The sequence below is a fragment of the Mustelus asterias genome, chromosome 21 (genome assembly GCF_964213995.1).
Source record: "Mustelus asterias chromosome 21, sMusAst1.hap1.1, whole genome shotgun sequence".
Classification (NCBI taxonomy): Eukaryota; Metazoa; Chordata; class Chondrichthyes; order Carcharhiniformes; family Triakidae; genus Mustelus; species Mustelus asterias.
Genome location: NC_135821.1, coordinates 58,240,590 through 58,263,026, shown reverse-complemented (window position 1 = coordinate 58,263,026; position 22,437 = coordinate 58,240,590). Strand labels below are relative to the sequence as shown.

General features: G+C 46.2%; 1 protein-coding gene across 1 annotated transcript in view; it reads left to right on the top strand.

The window, feature by feature from the left end:
• Positions 1 to 22,437, top strand: part of LOC144509305 (amine sulfotransferase-like) — a 40,088-nt gene that overhangs the window by 7,744 nt on the left and 9,907 nt on the right. The window contains exons 3-4 of the mRNA XM_078237948.1: positions 1,506 to 1,676; positions 13,929 to 14,128. Of these exons, the coding sequence (XP_078094074.1) occupies positions 1,520 to 1,676; positions 13,929 to 14,128 (357 nt within the window). The 5' untranslated portion in view covers positions 1,506 to 1,519. The remainder of the gene's footprint in view (positions 1 to 1,505; positions 1,677 to 13,928; positions 14,129 to 22,437) is intronic.

Below are 22,437 nucleotides of genomic sequence, written 5' to 3'. Positions count from 1 at the left end.
GGAGTAGGCCATCTGGCCCCTCGAGCTTGCTCCGCCATTCAATAAGATCATGGTTGATCTTTTTGTGGACTCAGCTCCACTTACCCGCCCGCTCACCATAACCCTTAATTCCTTTACTGTTCAAAAATTTATCTATCCTTGCCTTAAAAACATTCAATGAGGTAGCCTCAATTGCTTCAGTGGGCAGGGAATTCCACAGATTCACAACCCTTTATGTGAAGAAGTTCCTCCTCAACCCAGTCCTAAATCCGCTTCCCCTTATTTTGAGGCCATGCCCCCTAGTTCTAGTTTCACCTGCCAGTGGAAATAACTTTCCTGCTTCTATCTTATCTATTCCCTCATAATCTTATATGTTTCTATAAGATCTCCCCCTCATTCTTCTGAATTCCAATGAGTATCGCCCCAGTCTACTCAGTCTCTCCTCATAAGCCAACCCTCTCAACTCCGGAATCAACCTAGTGAATCTCCTCCACACCCCCTCCAGTGCCAGTATATCCTTTCTCAAGTAAGGAGACCAAAACTGTGCATAGTACTCCAGGTGTGGCCTCACCAGCACCTTATACAGCTGCAACATAACCTCGCTGTTTTTAAACTCCATCCCTCTAGCAATGAAGGACAACATTCCATTTGCCGCCTTAATTACCTGCTGCACCTGCAAACCAACTCCTTGAGATTCCTGCACAAAGAGACCCAGGTCTCTCTGCACAGCAGCATGCTGCAATTTTTTACCATTTAATAATAGTCCATTTTGCTATTATTCCTACCAAAATGGATGACCTCACATTTACCAACATTGTACTCCCGTGGTTTCCCGTGGGGGGAATTCCAGGACCGAGGGGAATGTTGTGTAAAAACAAGGGACAGATCTCTCAGGAGCGAATTCGGGTTGTAGAAATTTGGGACTCTCTCCAGCAGGCAGTGATTGTTGCTCGATCGTTAATTCTAAACCTGAGATCGAAGATTTGTGTGAATCTGAGGAATGAGGGGACAGGAGGTTAGGTCACAGTTCAGCTATGATCACATTGAGTGGCAGAAAGGGCTGGATGGGCAGAATGGCCTCCTCCTAGTCCTGTGTTCCTCAGTTTTCTAATTGGAGAAATATTTTGGGGGGTGGGGGTGTATTTCTAGGACTCCGGAGAAAGATTTGGGGGGGGGGGGGGGAGGAGCATACACATTATGGAGCATACACAGCAGAATATTTCCTGTGCTTGTTACTGGGTTGTCAAGCAACCATTCCTGGTGGGGAAATTTAGCAGGAGGCTGGGAAGAACCCATTTTAGTTTATTTAAACAGCCCCATTATGCCCTTAGTCATATTGAAGGGGCATAAATCTGGATCTCCACCCACGTTTCTTTACTTTTGCAACAAGGGAAAGCTCAGTTTGTTGGAGCAAAGGCCTGGAAAATTAGCCTTGTAATATTTTGCAGCATTCTGAATTGATTTTACAACTGCCTGCTACAATGAGTGCAAAACAAAATCCTGAAATGAACCTTTCCTTTTTTTAGGTAACAAATCCACAATGGACCCCAGTGAAGTTGCCAAGATGTCGTTCGAGTATTTTCAACACAACGGTGTAACATTCGTTTCAATGATTCACTCTATTGAACATCTTGAATGGGTGAAAGATTTCAAAATGGATCCAGATATTCCGCTCCTTGTCAGTTATCCCAAATCTGGTAAAAAAAAAATAGTCATAATAGAGTAAGATTATACCGAGAGATACTACAAATTAATTTTTAAAAAACTTTTTAATGTATATTTTCTCCTTTTTAGTTTTCTCCCTCCTATTTGTGAACCACCATTTGCTGTGCAGTTTTCACAGACTTCTGTTGAGTGTGCAATAAAAGTGTATATAACATACAGGCTCTTTACATATTGATAAATCATTTTAAAAAATGATTTTGTTGCCTATGGCTTGCATGGTATGCACACTCCCTAATTTTAAATGGAGCCATATAAACTTTCAGAAAACTCTGATTTGACCCATGGTCTATGCTAGGTTGGGTGATCACAATTGGAGTAATTGTAGTGCTGTCTCGGTGCTGATTTTTTTTTTGCCAGCTGAGACAGCATGTGCCGGTCAGTGATAGGGAGCACTTTACAAGTGCCAAGGAATTAACATCTCCTACAAGAGAAGGAAACTGATCATAGAATCATAGAAAGGTTACACCACCGGAGGCCATTCAACCCATCATCTCTGCAAGAGCAACTCACCTAGTCCCATTTCTCCTTTTTCCATAGCCCCGCAAAACTTTACTCTTTAGATAATGATCCCATTTTCTTGTGAAGCCTTCAATTGAATCTGCTTCCAACCCCATCTTTGGCATTACAGTCCAAATCTTTACCACTTGCTGTGTAAAATAGTTTTTTCACATATTGTTATTGCTTTATTTAATTAAATCATGGGACATGGGAGTCACTGGCTGGCCAGCATTTGTTGCCCACCTCCAGTTGTCTTTGAGAAGGTGGTGGTGAGCAGTCTTCTTGAAACGCTGCAGCCCACGTGCTGTGGGTTGACTGACAATGCCGTTAAGGAGGAAGTTCTAGAATTTTGTCCCAGCGACTGCGAAGGAACAGTGATATATTTCTAAGTCAGAATCGTGAATGACTTGGGGGTAAACTTGCAGATGGCGATGTTCCCATGTATCTGCTGCCTTTGTCCTTCTAGACGGAAGTGGTCGTAGGTTTGAAAGGTGCTGTCTAAGGATCTTTGGTGAATTGCAGCAGTGCATCTTGTAGATAGTACACACTGCTGCTACTGAGCATCACCGGTGGAGGGAGTGGATGTTTGTAGATGTGATGCCAATCAAGCGGGCTGCTCTGTCCTGGATGGTGTCAAGCTGCTTGAGTGTTGTTGTAGCTGCACCCATCCAGGCAAGTGGGGAGTATTCCATCATATTCCTGACTTGTGCCTTGTAGATGGTGGACAGGCTTTGGGGAGTCAGGAGGTGAGTTACTTGTTGCAGTATTCCTAGCCTCTGACCTGTCTTGTAGCCACTGCATTTATGTGGCGAGTCCAGTTGAGTTTCTGGTCAATGGTAACCCCAATCAGTGTTCTCTGGTTCTTGATCCTTTTGCTAACATAAACAGTTTTGCCCTGCCTACTCTTACCAGAGCTGTCATGATTCTGAATAGCTCAATCAGACAGGGATCAAAATGTTTTTTTGCAGAGTGCAAGTTTTTGATTTTAAAGGGTTCCTTATTTTATTCTCATAGCCCCTTTATTAGGTGATGCAGTCACGAAGTGATAATTTTTGTATTTGTATTTTTTATGGATTTCCTTCTTCAGATAGATTATCGAGTCATTTGCCTTTATCCATTTTGGTCACTTTGATTGAAGGATAACTGTTGGCCTGGACGCTGAGGGAAGTTCCTTACACCTACTTGAAAACTGCCGTGGTGTCAATTGGGTTCACTCAGGCAAACAGATGAGGTTTTGGTTCAACGGCTTATCTGAAAAACAGTCCTTGGAATTTTGAAATCACCCAACATCGCAATGAAGTGCCAGCCAAGATGATGCACTCTGGAATGAGACTTGAACACACAACTTTCTTACTCTGAAGCCAAAGCGCTACCAGAAAAGTTGAGTGTTCTCCTGAGAACATAGTTTGTAATAAAAGAGAATGTAAATTCTTGACATTTGTTGACAACTTTAAAATAGGAAGTAGTAGTAGTAGAGAAACATCAAACAGAAAAGATTTAGTTCAGTACTTGGGCATATTTGGAAAATGGGCAAAAGTTAAATTAAAAACGCTGAAAGTTTAAAACCCAATATAAAAGAACAAATACATTTCATCTCTCTGTCTCGCACCTTTAGTCTAATATCAACATGTTGGGGTTTACCATTGACCAGAACCTGAACTGGGCTAGCCATATAAATATTGTGTCTACAAGAGCAGGTCAGAAGCTGGGAATTTTGTAGAGAATAACACACCACCTGTCTCCCCAAAGCCTACAAGGCATATGTCAGGAGTGTGATGGAATATGCTCCACTTGCCTGGATGAGTGCAGCTATATCAACACTGAAGGAGCTCAGCACCATCCGGGACAAACCAGCCTGCTTGGCTGGCACCCCACCACCACCTTCAACGTTCACTCCCTCCACCACCAACAGTGGCAGTACTGTGAGTTGCTGCAGTGCACCTACAAGATGCAGTGCAGCAACTCACCAAGGCTCCTTTGACAGCACTTTCCAAACTGCCAGCTTCTACCACCTCCAATAAGAACAGCGGATGCATGGGAACACCACCACTTGGAAGTTCCCCTACAAGCCAAATACCATCCTGGCTTGGAACAATATCGCAGTTCCTTGACTGTCATCTGATCAAAATCTTGAAACTCCGCCCATTCAGGACAAGATGCCTCTACCATTGGCACACATTGGCTGCAGTGTGTCTCATTTAAAGATGCACTACTACTTGCCAAGGCTCCTTCACCAGCACTTTCCAAATAGCAACCGCCACGATCTAGAAGGACGAGAGCAGCAGACACATGAGAACATCAAGTTTTTCTCCAAGCCACACACCATCCTGACTTTGAACAATATCGTCATTCTTTCACTGTCACAAAGTCAATATTCTGAACTCCTTCCATAACAGCACTGCTGGTTAATCTACACAACATAGATGGCGTTGGCCATGCTAAATTCTCCCTCAGTGTACCCGAACAGGCGCCGGAGTGAGGTGACTAGGGGATGTTCACAGTGACTTCATTGCAGTGTTAATGTAAGTCTACTTGTGACATCATAGATTACAGCAGTTCAGATTGGTAGCTCATCCCACTTTCACGAGGGCATTTAGGAATGAGCAATGAACAAATATGTAAAAAAAAAAAATCACATTTAAGCCTCAAACTGTTCTTGCCCAATGTCAACAGAATTTCCTTCTCAGTGAAAGATTAACAGTTTTATGGAATTTTGCATCCTGTGCCCAGGAATCAAGTCAGTTATGAAAATCCTGTGGCTCCATTTGTGATCAGCTCATTCAGAACAGACCATGGATTATAATAGTGTTTATTGCAAGTTGATATACTCCATTCAAAACTAGGCAGTACAAGTACAAGTACCAACCAAGCCATGGGGGAAACAAAATTCATGCTTTATGATATAATGATGAAGAAAAGACTGAATTAAAATGTATTTTTGCAGCACAGTCAATTCTGAAGATATTCAATGCACTAAGAGATTTAAAACAAGAGTTGTAGGATTCACACAATCTGAAGCCTCATGCCTTCCTTCAATATCTAAATATGTTACTTTAATAGATCGAGGGCGACCCGATGTGACTTGAATCAAAGGCTTTATTGCCAAATAACATACAATATACAACAAGGTCAGACTGCTCTACTCAACTCCCTGGCTTCAATTGCAAGCCTCTACTCAACCCATGGAACATTCCCTCCTGCCGATTTAACTTCCTCTTTTGTGATCTCTCATTCCCTCTGAAGAAACCAAAACTGTCAATCAGACTTAGAGTCAATGTAAGTGAGGGGTCCGGGGTGGGGGGGGGGGGGGGGGGCGGGGTGCTGAGGTTGGGCCTGAGTGGGGAGAGGTGTTGAGGATGGGAGGTCTTGAGTGGGGGGGGGGGGGGGGGGGGGAGGGTGTTGGGGGGGGGGGGTGGTTGTCGGGTCAACCTCTTCTGTGCGGTGGCAGGGGAGGAGTTGACCCGTTATTTGTGGGTAGTGGGGGAGGATGTCTCTCTTTAATGAAGGGTTGGTGCTGCTTCTCTGGTGTCATGGGGCAGCACGGTGGCACAGTGGTTAGCACTGCTGCCTCACAGCGCCAGGGACCCAGGTTCAATTCCCGGCTTGGGTCACCGTGGGAGTTTGCACGCTCTCCCCGTGTCTGTGTGCGTTTCTTCCGGTTGCTCTGCTTTCCTCCCACAGTCCGAAAGATGTGCTGGTTAGGTGCGTTGGCCATGCTAAATTCTCCCTCAGTGTACCCGAACAGGCGCCGGAGTGTGGCGACTAGGGGATGTTCACAGTGACTTCATTGCAGTGTTAATGTAAGTCTACTTGTGACACTAATAGGTAAACACTGTGGGAGCATAATTTCATTTTTTTGGTGGGAGGGGCACCATGCACATCCCTGAAAAGCGTGACTGGCCAGCGGGTTCCCCGAGATAAGCTCATTTGCATCTTTTAGGTGGATGAACTCCATCTGACAGATACTGCCAGCACCAGCTGTTTTCCTGCTGGTGTGGATGGGCACTTAGCCTGAAAAGGGGTGAAATTCGCCTTGATTTTCCTTCCTGAATCAGGATTTTTCTTACGAGAGGCTTGCCTAACCTCTACCCTCCACCAAATTTGGGAATATGTCCAATTGTATTCTGAAACGGCATCACATCAGTAACTCAGCTGGCATTATCCCTGTGGTCATATTTGGTGTGGTGTTATATGATATTAGAAAACTGGCTATCTGTAAAGAAAGGGGTCTGTTTACTTGGTTTTTTTAAATGATTGTTTAAAGGTTTGTACCACGCGCCCTGCCAGTCCATTTAATGTTGGGTGGCAAGATGCTGACCTCATATGGCACTGGACCACTGGTTGAAGCTGGCGCTGCTGTTCTGGTCCACCCGAGTCTATGGTAAAGGAGAGCTGGACATGGACCGGATTGAGTGGCATCAGCTAAATGGCTTCCTTGTTGGTCTCTTGAGTGGTGACGGGGAAGGTAGCACTATGCCTCTGACTTGAAGGTGATCATAGCCAGATTCTACATCAATGGCAGCAGAGAAGCACTGCTGAGGTTCCAGAACTTCTTAGTCCTCCGGGGCAGGAAGTATGCTGCGTGCTTCTTGCAGTAAACCACAAGGCAGTGTGGCTCCTGGAGGGGTGGGAGGGGCGGGGGGGGGGGGGGGGGGGGGGTGCGGTGGTGATAATTGTGATGGGGTGGCTACCTTTTCAATTTCAGCTGGAGATTTTGGGGGTCAAGGAGCCTGTGCCGGGCCTATTGTTGCACCTAAACAATCCCGAGAAGGGCATAGTGCTTCACTTTAAGAGTGCCAACACTTCCCTGACTTCCTTGAACAAAAGTCCACTCATCTCCACTCCATTGACATGGGCAAGTACATCGTCTTCTGTGTGGGGAGGATTTTAACTGCACCCTTGGAACTGGGAGCCGCCTGAATACCCAGTGCCACATGGCAGCAGAGATGAAATTAAGGGACCTAATCCTGTACCTCAACTTGGTGGATGTCTGGCGACGTCTCCATCTTAACTCCAGTGTTTTCACTTACATGAGGCCTGGAGTTGGAGCGTCCAGAATTGACCCCATTCACATTTCAAAGACATACGTGTCTTGCATTCTGTTGGCTTCTGTGCAACAGGTGCTATGCTCGGGCCACCATCTGGTGTGGGCGAATCTCGTTCTGCTTTGCACTCGGGCGGAGTCCACATACTGGCACTGCTGCTGGAGGATAAGTGGTTCTTCCACTTGTTTTGTCGTTTCTGGGTTACTTGGAGAAGGAACCGTGGAGACTTCCCTCCTTGTGGCTATGATAGGACGTGGGCAAGACTCAAGATTGTGTCTTCTGTCAGGATTATGCGACATAGAGGCAGAAATCCAGGGTCCAGGCTTTGGAGGAGATACTTGACCTGGAGTCACATTTCAGTCAGCTCAATGAGGACCCAGCCAGCGACGTGTGATCGCTACCCTACTCCCTTGGACAGCCTCTCCAGGGACAAGGCCCCAGGCTGGTTGGGCTGACTGTGGAGCTCTTTAGGACATTCTTGGAAATCCTGGAGAATGACTACGTGGTGGTTCTGGGTGAGGGTATTGTGACCGAGGAGATGCCCGTTTCGTGCCACAGGCCCTTTATTTCCCTGTTGCCCAAGAAGAGAGATCCCCACCTGCCAATAAAACCTGCATCCAGTCTCCCTCCTCAGCATGGATTGCAAAATCTTCACCAGGGCAATGTCCTTCTGCCTTGGCATTGTGCTCGACCACGATTCACCCTGACCAGCCATACATGGTCCCAGGCTGGACCATTCACGATAACATCCACCTGGTCCAGGACCTGATTCACCATTCCCAGAGGAATTGGAATTCTGTCTCTTGAACAGAAGGCCTTTGATCTGGTGGATCACCAATACTTATCTGAAACTCTGGGCATTTGGGATTGGGACGCAATTTGTTGCCTGAATCTAACAGCAGGCAGTCGAGAAGGCAAATGGTATGTTGGCCTTCGTAGTGAGAGGATTTGAGTACATGAATAGAGATGTTTTACTGCATTGTACAGAGCATTGATGAGGGCACACCTGGAGTATTGTGTGCAGTTTTGGTGTCCTTATCTGAAGGAGGGTGTCCTTGCTATTAGAGGGAGTACAGTGAAGGTTTACCAGGCTGATTCCTGGGATGGCAGGTCTGTCATATGAGGAGAGAATAAGTCGGGTAGGATTGTATTCATTGGGGTTCAGAAGAGTGAGAGGGGATCTGAGAGAAACTTATAAAATTCTAACAGGATTAGAGGATTAGACAGAATGGATTCAGCAAGAATGTTCCCGATGGTGGGTAAGTCTAGAACTAGGGGTCATAGTTTGAGAATAAGAGGTAAACCTTGTAGGACTAATGTGAAGAGAAATTTCTTCTTCCAGAGACGGGTGAATGTGTGGAATTCGCTATCAGAGATAGTAGTTGAAGCCAAAATGTGTGATTTCAAGAAGAAATTAGATATAGCTCTTGGGGCGAAAGAGATCAAGGGATATGGGGGAACGCGGATCAGGATGTTGAATTTGATAATCAGCCATGATCATAATGAATGGTGGAGCAGGCTCGAATGGATTTACTCCTGCTTCTAGTTTCTATGTGAGGAGTGAAGTACAAGTCACCGGGTGCCCATCCCTTGTACTGTTGTGAAACATATTGTTCAAATTGCGCAATGACATGACCAGATGACCCAGTGTAGGGGGATGATTTTGACGAGAAGTCTTTATAATGGCATGCAAAAATATTGAAATGTTGTTACCAACCTTCCCTGTCGGTAAATAAGGTCTGCCATTGATGGTGTTATCGGGCGTTTAATTTAAACACCTTGCAAGCATTCCAGTTTAATGAGACAAACAAGTACAATAATTGACTCTTTAATTCAATACTTCTGGTACCAACTCAAACATCAATAGTTTCAACTCATTAACTCTTTTAAAGATTAAACTAACTCTTTTACTGAACTTTAACACTTAACTGAACATCAGCTCTCAACTGAACTTTAACTCTAACTGTACATTAACTTTAACTATTTAACTGAAAATAGATGCTACCAAGTTTAGGAAAAACCTTGGCCTAGAAATATCCTCGATGTAGAATCTATTTTCTTCTCTGAGGGAAATTCCTTCAGGGCACGTGCTTTTTCCGATGGTTAGTCTCTATAGAGTTGTCGCTGGCAAACTAAGGACTGTATGTCTTTTAGCCACAAATCCTCCACTTGCTTCCAGAAGATTCTCTGTCATCCAGCCAACTGTGTAACCAGAAACTGCTTGAATATCCAATGAAATTACTTGCAAACAATGCCATTACGCTTAGTTCAAACTGCATATTCCACGCATAATGGCAATAAATGGAAGCTACAATGTCTGAGTCAAATGTTAGCAACTTCCCTTATTTGGTCAACTCAGGCAGCTTCAGATCATATCTCCCAGACCAGAGCCTTATTCAGAGCAACTTTATGACCTGCATCTGGTTTTAATTATAAGTTGGCCAAAAAAATCCCAGCATGCTCAACTCTCAGCCAGAATAGCCATTTTAAAGTCACTATTGGCATTATTGCTGTTAAATCATTGTTGTAGCCGTTCTTTCTCTGTCCACAATGGCCAGAGCACACAATCATGATCTGGAAACTGACCTTCATTAATGGTGTTGCATTTCAGCAGTAATCCTTGGAAAATGTAGAAGGAACTTGAAAGTTAATGGGAAGGATTTTCCGGCTGCGCTCGCCCCGAAACCGGAAAATCCTGCCTGAGGTCAACGGACCTTTCCATGGTCCACTCCTCGCCCGCTGATTCCCGTGGTGGGAGGAATGGGAAAATTCACCCCAATGAGTCCAGCATACAGTAAATCCTCACTATAGGTCATAATTTTGCTTGAAGTCATTCTGTTTTAATCTTATTTATTTTTCGGGTCTTTAAAAAATATATATTGCCATTTTTGATTATATGTCATGTGCACTCCGCCTCCTCCCCCCAGATTGGGAAAGGGGAGAGAGAGGCTGAGGGGAGAGGGAAACAGAGATAGAGTGGAAAAGGACAGAGACAGTGAGAAAGCAGAGAGAGATATAGAGACAGACAGACAGAGGAGGAGTGAGGGAAAGACAGAGTAGTAATGGAGAGAGAAAGCGAGAGTGTGGGGAAGGCAAAAAATCATAAGAGACCTGAGCTTCACTACTCTGCTTATTTGGGTGATTTAGTGTTATCTAATTCCAATGTATATAGTATTTCTGTTACATTCAGTGATTTATTTTGCACATTGGCCTATAACTTCCAGCCCGAATCTTGGTTTGACTTGATTGTGCCCCGCACATGGGTGTCAGGACAACATGGAAGTTCTGGTGCATGCACATGTGTGCTGAAAGAGCGCCAAGTTTGAACTTCCGATTCGTATTCGGAAAGATGCCGGTACGGAAGCGCTGAGCTGCAATCTCCCCATAACTTATGTCACTTGCGCTGATGATAAGTGAGTTTCTGCCCTTATTTGAACTCGTTTTTTTCTAGCTGCAGCGAGTAGAGGCAGCAGTCATTCTTTGGGTAGATTTTTCTGTAAATGTTTTTTAAAAATGTTTAACATATTTGTAATACACAGAAAGTGAAAGAAAACTTAAGAAAAAAAAATACAACTTTGTCATGACAACTAATTCCACTAAAATTCATTTATAACAAGGTGATGTTAGTGTCTGGAATAAATTTCAGCTGAAAAGCATTTGGATTTTGATATTTATTTTAAGCAGTGTTTAACCCGATTTTAAGAGTCTCTCTGATGTAACGTTGATCATTATGCAACTTGGCTAGTTCAAATGCTTTAAGAAAGTGTATTCCTTAAGATGATATATGCAAGTCTCCTGTAAGCCAATGTGAATATCTCTCTGATAGGTATTACAGAATCTAGTGCAGATATTCTTTCACCGCTGGTATATCACGCTTTTAGCTTGGCTTCTTAACTGAAGTTCTTTTTGAGACTTTGACGTAGGCATGGAAGGGTCAGGCTACATGTAAAATCCAAACCCTTCCCTTCCCCCTCCCTCCTTTCCTCCTCTCCCCATTCCCCCTCTCCCCATTCCCCCCTCCCTTTGCCCCTCATCCTCCTTCACTTTTTTTTACGAAACAACAGAACTGTTGTGTTAATATATAAAAATATTTTATTGATTGTTGCTAGAGAAAAAATATTTTTTGTAAGAAATTTGATGAGGCAACTAAACAAAATATCATAGTGCAGCTGCAATGGTAAAATGTTTAGTTAAATGTTAACATGGTATTAAAGTTTTGTATTTCTAACATTATTCTTGTTAATAAATATTTTCCAGTAAACTACAAAATGCTACTAAAGCTTTATTAAAACAAAACATTTAAATACGAAATTATACAAATTCTTTATTGAAACGGAACAGTTATAAATGAAGTAGGCAAGGCAGAAGAATACTAATGATAAACACATTTAAATTTTCCATAGCCCAAAATGTGGGCCGGAATTCTCCTTAAAAAAAACTCGAAGGGCGGGATTTTATGGCCTCGCTTGGGTGAGATCGTAAAATCTTGCCCGAGGGCAACGGAGATTTCCGTTTTGCGAGCCTCGCCTGCCCCGACTCATGAGGCAGTAAAACTCCGACCTAAGTGTCAAATTCACGGGAAAACTGGATTATTCACGTTGGTTTTTTCAGTGGGAGTTCAGACTAGAATTTCCCACACTCTGTGCACTGTAGAGGCCACCAGCGTGAATATCATTAAATTTCAGGGGGCGGAGCCTATTCCCACCCAAGAGGCTGAAACCAGCAGGTCTCTGCGCATGCGCAGTGGCCCCGAACTGTCAGCCTTCCATTTGTGCCAGCTCAATCGCTGGGAACTCCGCAGTGCTGCCCCTCTGATCCCCCAAAGGCAGACCCCCCCCCCCCCCGCCTCCCCACAATGCAGACATCCCCTCCGGCACACCACCCCCCAACCCGCCCCGATTGCTGGCCTTCCTCCTGCCCTGATCGGATCCTAATGCAGAGTGGCAGTGGGACCCCCCCCCCATCCCATTGTTTGCCCCATCAAGCCCCGTCCCTCATTAGGCCCCACCCACTTGGCACTGCCCTATGCCCGATGGGCAATGCCAAGGTGCCCCAGGCATGGGCACTTTGCCCCTTGGGCAGTGCCAGGGACCACAGGCTGGCACTGCCAGGGTGCCCATGCCCAGGAACCTCCCCCTCTCCCCCACCACTTGACCCCCTTCACTCCAGTGAGGTCGTCCCGACTGTAAACCGCGCTAGAGTGAAACACTCTGGCGGCGTGGGAAAGGCTAGTGGACCTGAAGAATTCAGTCCCGGGCCCACTAATTACATTTAAATTATATTAAAATTACTTACCTGGTCTTCCCGTCGGTTTCCAGCACAGATCTGACGGGGCCAGAAATCTGGCACCGGGAGATGCGCTCGTGGCGGGAACGCATGCGTGAATCCCGCGCATGCCCAGCCGTGAGATTCTCCCACCCCGCTGTGCTAGAAATGTAGCGCGGCGGGGTGGGAGAATCGCCCCCTTGAACTCTCCTTTGCTCAATCTATTGCAGATATCCAAATCATGGTCCAAGAAGTTCTGACCTCTCATTGTGCCAATTAAATTTTCAGTTTTCACATTGTAAATTAAAACATACGAACACTTATAAGCATGCCTAATGTAAAGTTAAATGCAGATTTAAGCAGTAGTTTCACAGATTTAGAATATTCTAAATTAAAACATACTTATAAGCATGCCATGCATAAAGACATAACAATATAATGCAGATTTAAATAGTTTCACAAATTTAGGACAAATAACAAAACCTATTCATACATTGAATAATACTCATCTTCAATCATGAAAATGATAAATACTTTTTAAATGAGCCAATAACAATAGGATTAACTACTTAAAATAAATAGTAAAAGAAAAGCTTCAACAACCTTTTATGACAGCAGGGAAATCTTTCTCTGTTTTCAATGCAAAACTGCTGTTTCCAAACTGGACCTCAGTGGGCATTCCAGTCTGGCCGCTTCATAAGAGAGTGTGGTTTGAGGCCTCTTGCATCATGTTGGGCCTGGGGAGATGGTTCCACTGAAGGCCAAAGGTTGCTGCTCCCATTGGGAGTTCCGGCACAATTTTTCAGGGCAGGTAAGTACGCAAAAATTTATTTTATTTCTGGCAGCCCACAGCTTTCCGCCGATGATCGGATATTATGGGTCATTATTCTAGCTAGGTATGCAATGTGCTGCGGACGTACGGCACAGCATTTCAACTTCACACTTTTTTTTCCAGGCAAGAAATGTCCGAAGGGACCTAACTCAGGCTTTAACACCTATTCCTATGGAAACCCACGATTTACTTAACTATTGTTACACTTAAAGTCACGGTGTTCAAGGGCACAACCACAAATTTAAGTGAGAACTGACTGTAAACTATTTTGTTCAAGTATTTTGAACACCATTATATTTCGACCACTTAATAGTGGGCAGTGTGCTCCTGGTACTTTCAGAGCAATGATATTTCCCCAAGTGTTCTGACTTTCCTGCTTTGAGTGCATCTATGCACCACTGGGCAGCCTCCCCTTGTAACCACAGAATTGTTCTTTTTGTGATGATATTGCAATTAAAACTGAACTGAAACAGAAGTCTTACTCATAGGGTAGAAAGAAATTACACACAGACTTGAAGTTCCCACACCAACATAAAGTGCCATTTTTCAACCAGCTTTTGACCAGTATTTATTTTATTTTTCAGGAACTACTTGGCTGCAGCAGATCATAAGTCTGATTTTAAGCAATGCCAATGATACTGGTGAAAAATTCAAGAACCTCTATGCTAAAGCCCCATGGATAGAGTATCCTTTATTCAAGACAGTTTCCCGTGACTATCAGCTGTTGACAACACATTTAAACTACCACATGGTTCCAAATATTGTGAAAAGCAAAATGATCAAGGTGCGCTTTAAACAAGCTTTAAATAAAATTGAAATGTAATGAGTTACTTGATACATTGATATTGCTACCTCTGCCTATATTGACAAATCTATTTTTCAGAAATAATTACACACTTGGTGAATTATTATGTTCAAATTTACAGAAAAGAAACTCTGATCATACTGCTAATATTCGTGATTTTTTTCAATGTAATACATTTTATTCTTGAATAATGAAAGCTGCTACTCATGCTATTGTGGCTACATCGGTGGGCGGGTGATTTTCCAGACTCACTGCGCCTGGCACAGATTGCGTCAATCCCAGAAAATTGCATGCAGGCCTAAAAACGGCTTTTGTGCCCGGCGCCAAACAGTTTACAATCATCCTGGTCCCTTTCTAGAGGTGCAAACCAGATCCGAGCGTGAGGCTAATTAGCATGAGATTGATTGGATTTCAGCACGAGATCACTGCCCGCTTCCAGAGTGTTCCCATCTCTCCAGTCTGCTGTAGGAGGCAAGCAGGAAATTGCAGGGGCTCTGGCACAAAATGTTTAATTCTTCTCTGGCCACGGGAAAAATGCCTGAGAACTAGAGGAGAGCTAATGTGGTTCCACTTTTCAAGAAGGGTGGTAGAGATGAACTAGGGAATTACAGACCACAGAGTCTTATGTCAGTGCAGGGTAACAATTAGAGAGAATTCTGAAGGAGCGAATTAATCTCCACTTGCAAATGCATAAATTGCTTAGGGATAATCAGCATGGCTTTGTTAGAGGGAGGTTATGCTTAACAAATGTAATAGAATGTTTCAAAAAGGCGATCGAGTGTGTGGATGAGGGAAGTGCAGCTGATGTAGTTTATATGGATTTTAGCAAAGCCTTTGCCAAGATCCCACAAGACTGATTGAGAATCATTGAATCCCTACAGTGCAGGAGGCCATTCAGCCCATTGAGTCTGCACCAACAACAATCCCACCCAGGCCCTATCCTTGTAACCCCACGTATTTACCCTGCAACTCCCCCTGATACTAAGGCAATTTAGCATGGCCAATCCACCTACCCCGCACATCTTTGGACTGTGGGAGGAAACTAGAGCACCTGGAGGAAACCCACGCAGACATGGGGAGAATGTGCAGACTCCATACAGACAGTCACCCGAGGCCGGAATTGAACTGTGAGGCAGCAGTGCTAACCACTGTGCCACCATGCTGCACATTAGCTATGCTGTTTAAAATGGAATGTTTGTCTTTAAACCCATTTAGCTAACACGAATACATAAACAATAACCAACCATAAAAATACATTAACCATTAAAATAATACATACCAAACAAAAACTTAGAACTTTACAAAAAGCACTAACCACATGAACCACTTAAACAAAGTTCTGAAACAATTTGCCACTTGTCCCTTAAAATTTCAATCAGGATGTCATCTACATCATAGGATCTTGCATTGCAGAGTTACGATGTCAACCATCAATACCTAACCAAGGAGGAGATTGTTTCAAAATGGAAGCATCTGGCTGTATGTCAAATAATTCCATTTTAAGGCCATTATTGGCCAATTAACATTCATTTTCCCAGTTAAAACTGGCCCAATTATCTGTATTTTTATGCCAATATTGAATTCATTTGGGCTGTAAAGCATAGATGAGAAGCAGGAATTTTATACGCACTGGGCTTGGGACAAATGAGGTAAAAAAAATGTGAAATGCAACACACATTCACTGAGAATTGTTGAGGTATTAGAGTCTGAAATAGACAGAAATATCAAGAAGTTATGTTGCAACATAAGCAGGAGTGAGGGGGGCATCAGGGGTAGTTTATAGGTCAGTATTTTTGATGGTTAGTATTAAGATAGTTTTAAGTCAGTGGTTCCCAAACTTTTTTCACTGGGCCGCACTTTTGGAATAAAAATTTGCTCGCGCCACACCGAATTTTTTATTGATAAGAAATACATTCAAAAACAAAAAAAAACAACTCCTAGCAGTGCTTGATTCATAACATAGAACACAACTACTTTATAATATGATCATGGGACATCCAGAAAGTATAAAACAATGCTTGTTTAAACCATGTTTAAATGTGTGGTGACCCACTGTAATTACATGTGTATGTCTGGACACACCTATGCTGCACCTGGCCCGAGACTCCTCCCTTTCCACCTGAGACTCCTCCCTTTCCACCTGAGACTCCTCCCTTTCCACCAGAGCGAGGTATAAAGGTGATGGTTCCTCCTCCTCGCCTCAGTCTGGGCCAGGTTAGCTACAAGGGTGTGCTCCTGTTCTTTGCAAATAAAAGCCTATTATTTCACTCACTCGCTGGAGTCCTCGCATCGTAATTGATAGTGCATCAATTTTATTTGCAAAGAAAAAAAACCAGAATGGAGCAACTTCTAAAGCCTGGATCCGCAAGCTCTGGGAGCCGCCAACAGCTTCAATCACTGGCTGAAGTGCTTTGAAGCCTTCCTCGGAGCCTCCACTGCCGTCCGGTCCGAGTCAGACAAGCTGCACGTGCTCAACACCCGGGTAAGCGACGCAGTTTATGCCACCATCTGTGACGCAGAGACGTACAGGGACGCGCTAGAGCTCCTAAAGAGCCAGTACAGCAAACAGACAAATGAAGTCTACGCCAGGCACTTTCTGACTACCTGAAAACAGCGGCCGGCAGAATCAAGCGCACAGTTTCTCCGCGAACTACGGGTGCTCGGCAGGGCCTGTAACTGCAAGGCTGTATCCGCTGCGCAGTACACGGAGGACTTAATCTGCGATGCCTACGTTACGGGCATCGCGTCCAACTATATTCCTGCGCCTGCTAGAGCAAGGTGGGCTAGATCTACCAAAAACTGTGACACTCGCTGAATTCCTAGAAGTGGCATCCCGTAACCTCGAGGCCTACGCACCCGACCACGCGACATCGTGGGCCTCACGGCCACTATCACCCCAGTACCTAGGAGGGCCACAGACTTATGCCACACAGCGCCCCACCAACGACTCAACTGCTGCGGCTGTTGCAGGCCCAAAGTGCTATTTTTGTGGTCTGGGGAAGCACCCCCGACAACGCTGCCCAGCAAGGGAAGTGTTCTGCTCTGGGTGCGGAAAGAAAGGCCACTACGCTAAAGTCTGCAGGGCAAAGTCGGCCTCGAAGCCAAACAGCGCAGCGTGCGACCCGAGGGAACCGAAAATCCGAACGCCATCAGCTGCGTGAGAGTCAAGGGAGCCGCCATGTTGGACACCATCAACCACGTGTGAGTCAAGGGAGCCGCCATTTTGGATTCCATCGGCCGCGTGGGAGTCAAGGGAGCCGCCATTTTGGATGCCGTTGGCCGCGTGCGAGACGAGGGAGCCGCCATTTTGGACGCCGGTCGATGATTCTCCGCGATCCACGGTGGCAGCGGTCCAGCTAGACCAGTCTCGTCCGCATCAGCTCGCCAGGTCCATGATGGACATCCAGGTAACCGGCCACGTGGGAAATTGTTTGTTTGACTGCGGGAGTACGGAGAGTTTCATCCACCCCGATACAGTGCGCCGCTACGCCCTTTCTGTGCGGCCAGTCAAGCAGACCATTTCCTTGGCCTCAAAGTCCCGCTTGGTGGATGTCCTCGGGTATTGTGTGGTGACCCTTACGGTTCGGGGGACCGAGTACGAAAATTTTAAGCTCCTGGTGCTGCCACACCTCTGCGCTCCCGTACTCCTAGGGCTCGATTTCATGACCCACCTTAGGAGTGTCACGTTGCAGTACAACGGGCCTCTTCCCCCGATCTTCGTCTGCAACCCACAGTTCCTAGACTGCCCACCGCGCACCACTTGCAGCCTTTCAACCCTCCAAGTCACCCCTCCACCGCTATTCGAACACCTCACCCCCGAGTGTAAGCCCATTGCCACTAAGAGCAGACGGTACAGTGCGGGGGACAGGACCTTCATTGGGTCCGAGGTCCAGTGGCTCCTGAAGGAAGGGATCATTGAGGCTAGCACCAGCCCCTGGAGAGCGCAGGTGGTAGTGGTCAAAACTGGGGAGAAACACCGGATGGTCATCGATTACAGTCAGACCATCAATCGGTACACGCAGCTGGATGCGTATCCCCTTCCGCACATATTCGACATGGTGATGCGCGTCAATAAGCACATGGAATCAAGGCTTCGGTATTGAAGGCTTTAATAAAGTAACAAGGGAACTACTAACACGAATACACCAGTTCAGACTGAAGGGGTCCTGCCGGAGCAGGGGGTCTTATACCCTGCCACCGGAGGCGGGACCCCACTGGAATGTGCCACGATAACTCTCATAACAGGTAAACACCCTAACCCAACAACATAGTACAACCCCCACAGTAATAACACCCTAGCCCAACAGTAACATGGTAACAAACCCCAGTGGTGAACCAACGATGGTTCACCACACATGGTCAATCGGATTGTGCAATACCGGGTGTTCTCCACGATTGACCTCAAATCGGCCTACCACCAGCTCCCTATTCACCCGGAGGACCGCAAATATACGGCTTTCGAGGCGGATGGCCGCCTCTACCACTTTCTTTGGGTTCCCTTCGGCGTCACCAATGGGGTCTCGGTCTTCCAGCGTGAAATGGACCGAATAGTGGACCAGAACGGGCTGCAGGCCACCTTCCCGTACCTGGATAACGTCACCATCTGCGGCCATGATCAGCAGGACCACGACGCCAACCTTAATAAATTTCTTCGTACGGCCACTCTCCTAAATCTGACCTACAATAAGGAGAAGTGTGTCTTCCGCACTCACCGCCTCGCCATCCTGGGGTATGTAGTGGAGAACGGGGTCATCGGGCCCGATCCTGACGACATGCGCCCCCTCATGGAACTTCCCCTTCCCACCAATCTTAAAGCACTTTAGAGATGCCTGGGCTTCTTCTCATACTACGCCCAGTGGGTCCCTAATTGCGCGGATAAGGCCCGTCCGCTTATCAAATCCACCCTTTTTCCCCTGTCGGGAGAGGCCCGCTCGGCCTTCGACTGCATCAAAGCGGACATCGCGAAGGCCACGATGCACGCTGTGGACGAGTCAATCCCCTTCCAGGTGGAGAGTGATGCGTCTGACTTCACCCTGGCCGCCACCCTTAACCAGGTGGGCAGACCCGTAGCCTTCTTCTCACGAACCCTCCAAGGCTCGGAAATTCGACACTCCTCTGTCGAGAAGGAGGCTCAGGCCATCGTCGAAGCAGTGCGACACTGGCGCCACTACCTAGCTGGCTGACGGTTCACCTTGCTCACGGACCAACGTTCGGTGGCTTTTATGTTCAACAACGCGCAGAGGGGCAAGATTAAGAATGATAAGATACTGAGGTGGAGGATTGAGCTCTCCACCTACAATTATGATATCTTATATCGGCCCAGGAAGCTCAACGAGCCTCTGGATGCTCTGTCTCGCGGAACATGTGCCAGCGCACAGGTGAACCAACTGCAGACTCTCCACAATGACCTCCGTCACCCGGGAGTCACCAGGCTCTACAACTTTATTAAGGCCCGTAACCTGCCCTATTCTGTTGAGGACGTCTGGTCTATAACCAGACACTGCCCGGTCTGCGCAGAGTATAAGCTGCACTTCTATCGGTCGGACAGGGCACACCTCATAAAAGACACCCGCCCCTTTGAACGCCTCAGCATCGATTTCAAAGGGCCCCTTCCTTCTTCTGACCGCAACATCTATTTCCTCAACGTCATAGATGAGTACTCCCGATTCCCTTTTGCCATTCCCTGCTCGGACATGACCTCAACCACGGTCGTCAAGGCCCTGCACAGCCACTTCACCCTGTTCGGTTACCCTAACTACATCCACAGCGACCGGGGATCCTCATTCATGAATGATGAGCTGCGTCAGTACCTGCTCTCTAAGGGCATAGCCTCGAGTAGGACTAGCAGCTATAACCCCAGGGGTAACGGGCAGGTAGAGAGGGAGAATGCGACAGTCTGGAAGGCCATTTTACTTGCGCTACGGTCTAAAGGCCTTCCAGTCACCCGCTGGCAAGAAGTCCTCCCCGATGCACTGCATTCAATTAGGTCCCTCCTGTGTACGGCCACCAATGCCACCCCCCACGAGCGGATGTTTGCTTTCCCTAGGAAGTCCTCCTCGGGAATCGCACTACCGTCGTGGCTGGCGTACCCAGGCCCCGTTCTGCTCCGGAGGCATGTGCGGCCCCATAAGTCGGACCCCCTGGTTGAAAAGGTCCAGCTCCTCCACGCCAACCCCCAATATGCCTATGTGGCATACCACGATGGGCGGGAGGACATGGTCGCTATCCGGGACCTGGCGCCTGCGGGTGCCCCGGAGCCCACTATGACCCCCCACCCCACATCCCTAGACCCCTCTGTTCAGGTAGCACCAGGTCCGCTTATATCTTTGCCCCTTGTATGCAGCTCGCCTGAGCCCCCGGAGTCACCACGCAGGACCCGACCCGAAGGGACGACGGCGGACTCAAGCGGTTCCACCCTGCCATCGGAAGCAACACCTCAACTGGTACTACGGCGGTCACAGCGACTGATCAAGCTGCCTGACAGGCTGAACCTGTGAGGGGACGACGCCTTACTTCAATTTCGTGACTCTTGTATATATACATCTTCATGCCTCTGTATATATTGTTCCACCCACCCCCGCTGGACTCTTTTTTAAAGAGGGGGTGAATGTGGCGACCCACTGTAATTACATGTGTATGTCTGGACACACCCATGCTGCACCTGGCCCGAGACTCCTCCCTTTCCACCTGAGACTCCTCGCTTTCCACCAGAGCGAGGTATAAAGGTGATGGTTCCTCCTCCTCGCCTCAGTCTGGGCCAGGTTAGCTACAAGGGTGTGCTCCTGTTTTTTGCGAATAAAAGCCTATTATTTCACTCACTCACTGGAGTCCTCGCATCGTAATTGATAGTGCATCAAAATGTTTCTTTGATTGTCCTTGAATCTTCCCGCCACACTTGCCATCCTCTCTCGCCGCACCAGTGTGGCGTGCCGCACCCTTTGGGAACCACTGTTTTAAGTAGTTCAATATTTTAAGTAAATCTCTTCCTATCTATGTCCCTCATAATTTTGTACACCTCAATCAAGTTCCTCCTCTGCTCTGAACAGTCATCCAGACTTGAATTGATTTATTATTGTCACATGTATTGGGATACAGTGAAAACTATTGTTCCTTGCATGCTATACAAACAAAACATACTGCTCATAAAATACATAGAGGCAAAGGAATGCAGAATATAGTGTTGCAGTTACCAATCGGGTGAAGAGAAAGATCAGCTTAATATGTCATAGGATCATTCAAAAGTCTGATGGCAGCAGGGAAGAAGCTGTTCTTGCATCGGATGGTATGTGTTTAAGGACTATTGTATCTTTTTTCCTGACGGAAAAATGTGAAAGAGAGTATGTTCAGGGTGCATGAGGTCCTTTATTATTCTGGCTGCTTTTCTGAGGCAGCGGGAAGTGTAGATGTGCAGCCCACAGCCCAACCTATATGGTTCCAGGGAAACACAATGAACCCGGTCCATCTCCTCAGCACTCCTTTACTGACCTGGTATGCAGAACATACTGTTTACCAAGTGCAGGGTTCCACATGGCCAAGGATTTGATCTCTTCCCTCAGGAGCTGGGAAAGGGCTGCATTTTTCTGGAGCTTTTTACCTTGGGGTAAATCAACAAAAGGAGAATCTTTCTGTAAGTTCACCAATGGCACATGTGTAGATCATGAAGATGTTGCGACTGCACCAGCCATACTCGGTATGAATTGTGGAATCTCTCATGGTGTTACCATTAGCTGCAGTAACCTAAAACGTTAGCTCTGTTCTCTCTCCGCAGATGCTATCAGACCTGCTGAGATTTTCCAGCATTTTCTGTTTGTGTTCAGATTCCAGCATCCGCACTAAGTTGCTTTTCTCCCCCCTCAGCCTTCTCTGTTCTAAGGAAAACAACCCCAGTCTAACCAGACTCTCTTCATAGCTTAAACACTCCAGCCCAGGCAACATACTGGTGAATCTCCTCCTGTCTGTTTTTATAGAAAGTAGCCCTGTTTCCAAAAAGGCACATACTGACTCTTTTTAAGTTTTGAATTATCTATTGATGACTTGACTGGTGCAATTTGAAGGCATCATGGCAAATTTCTGGGTAGTTTGCAAAGGCATGCTTGATGATCTTTTGGTAATTGTGGACCAGGTGAACATTAATGAAGCATAATCCCTTTCAGCTAGGGGCACCTTGAATGTTACGTATGTGCAATCTATGTCTCCCTGGACATGTGGGAATCCAGTCAGTACATCAAATCTGTGCTTCCTCTCATTCTGACTGGCTTAATCAGGAGTGGAATACATGTAATTAATTG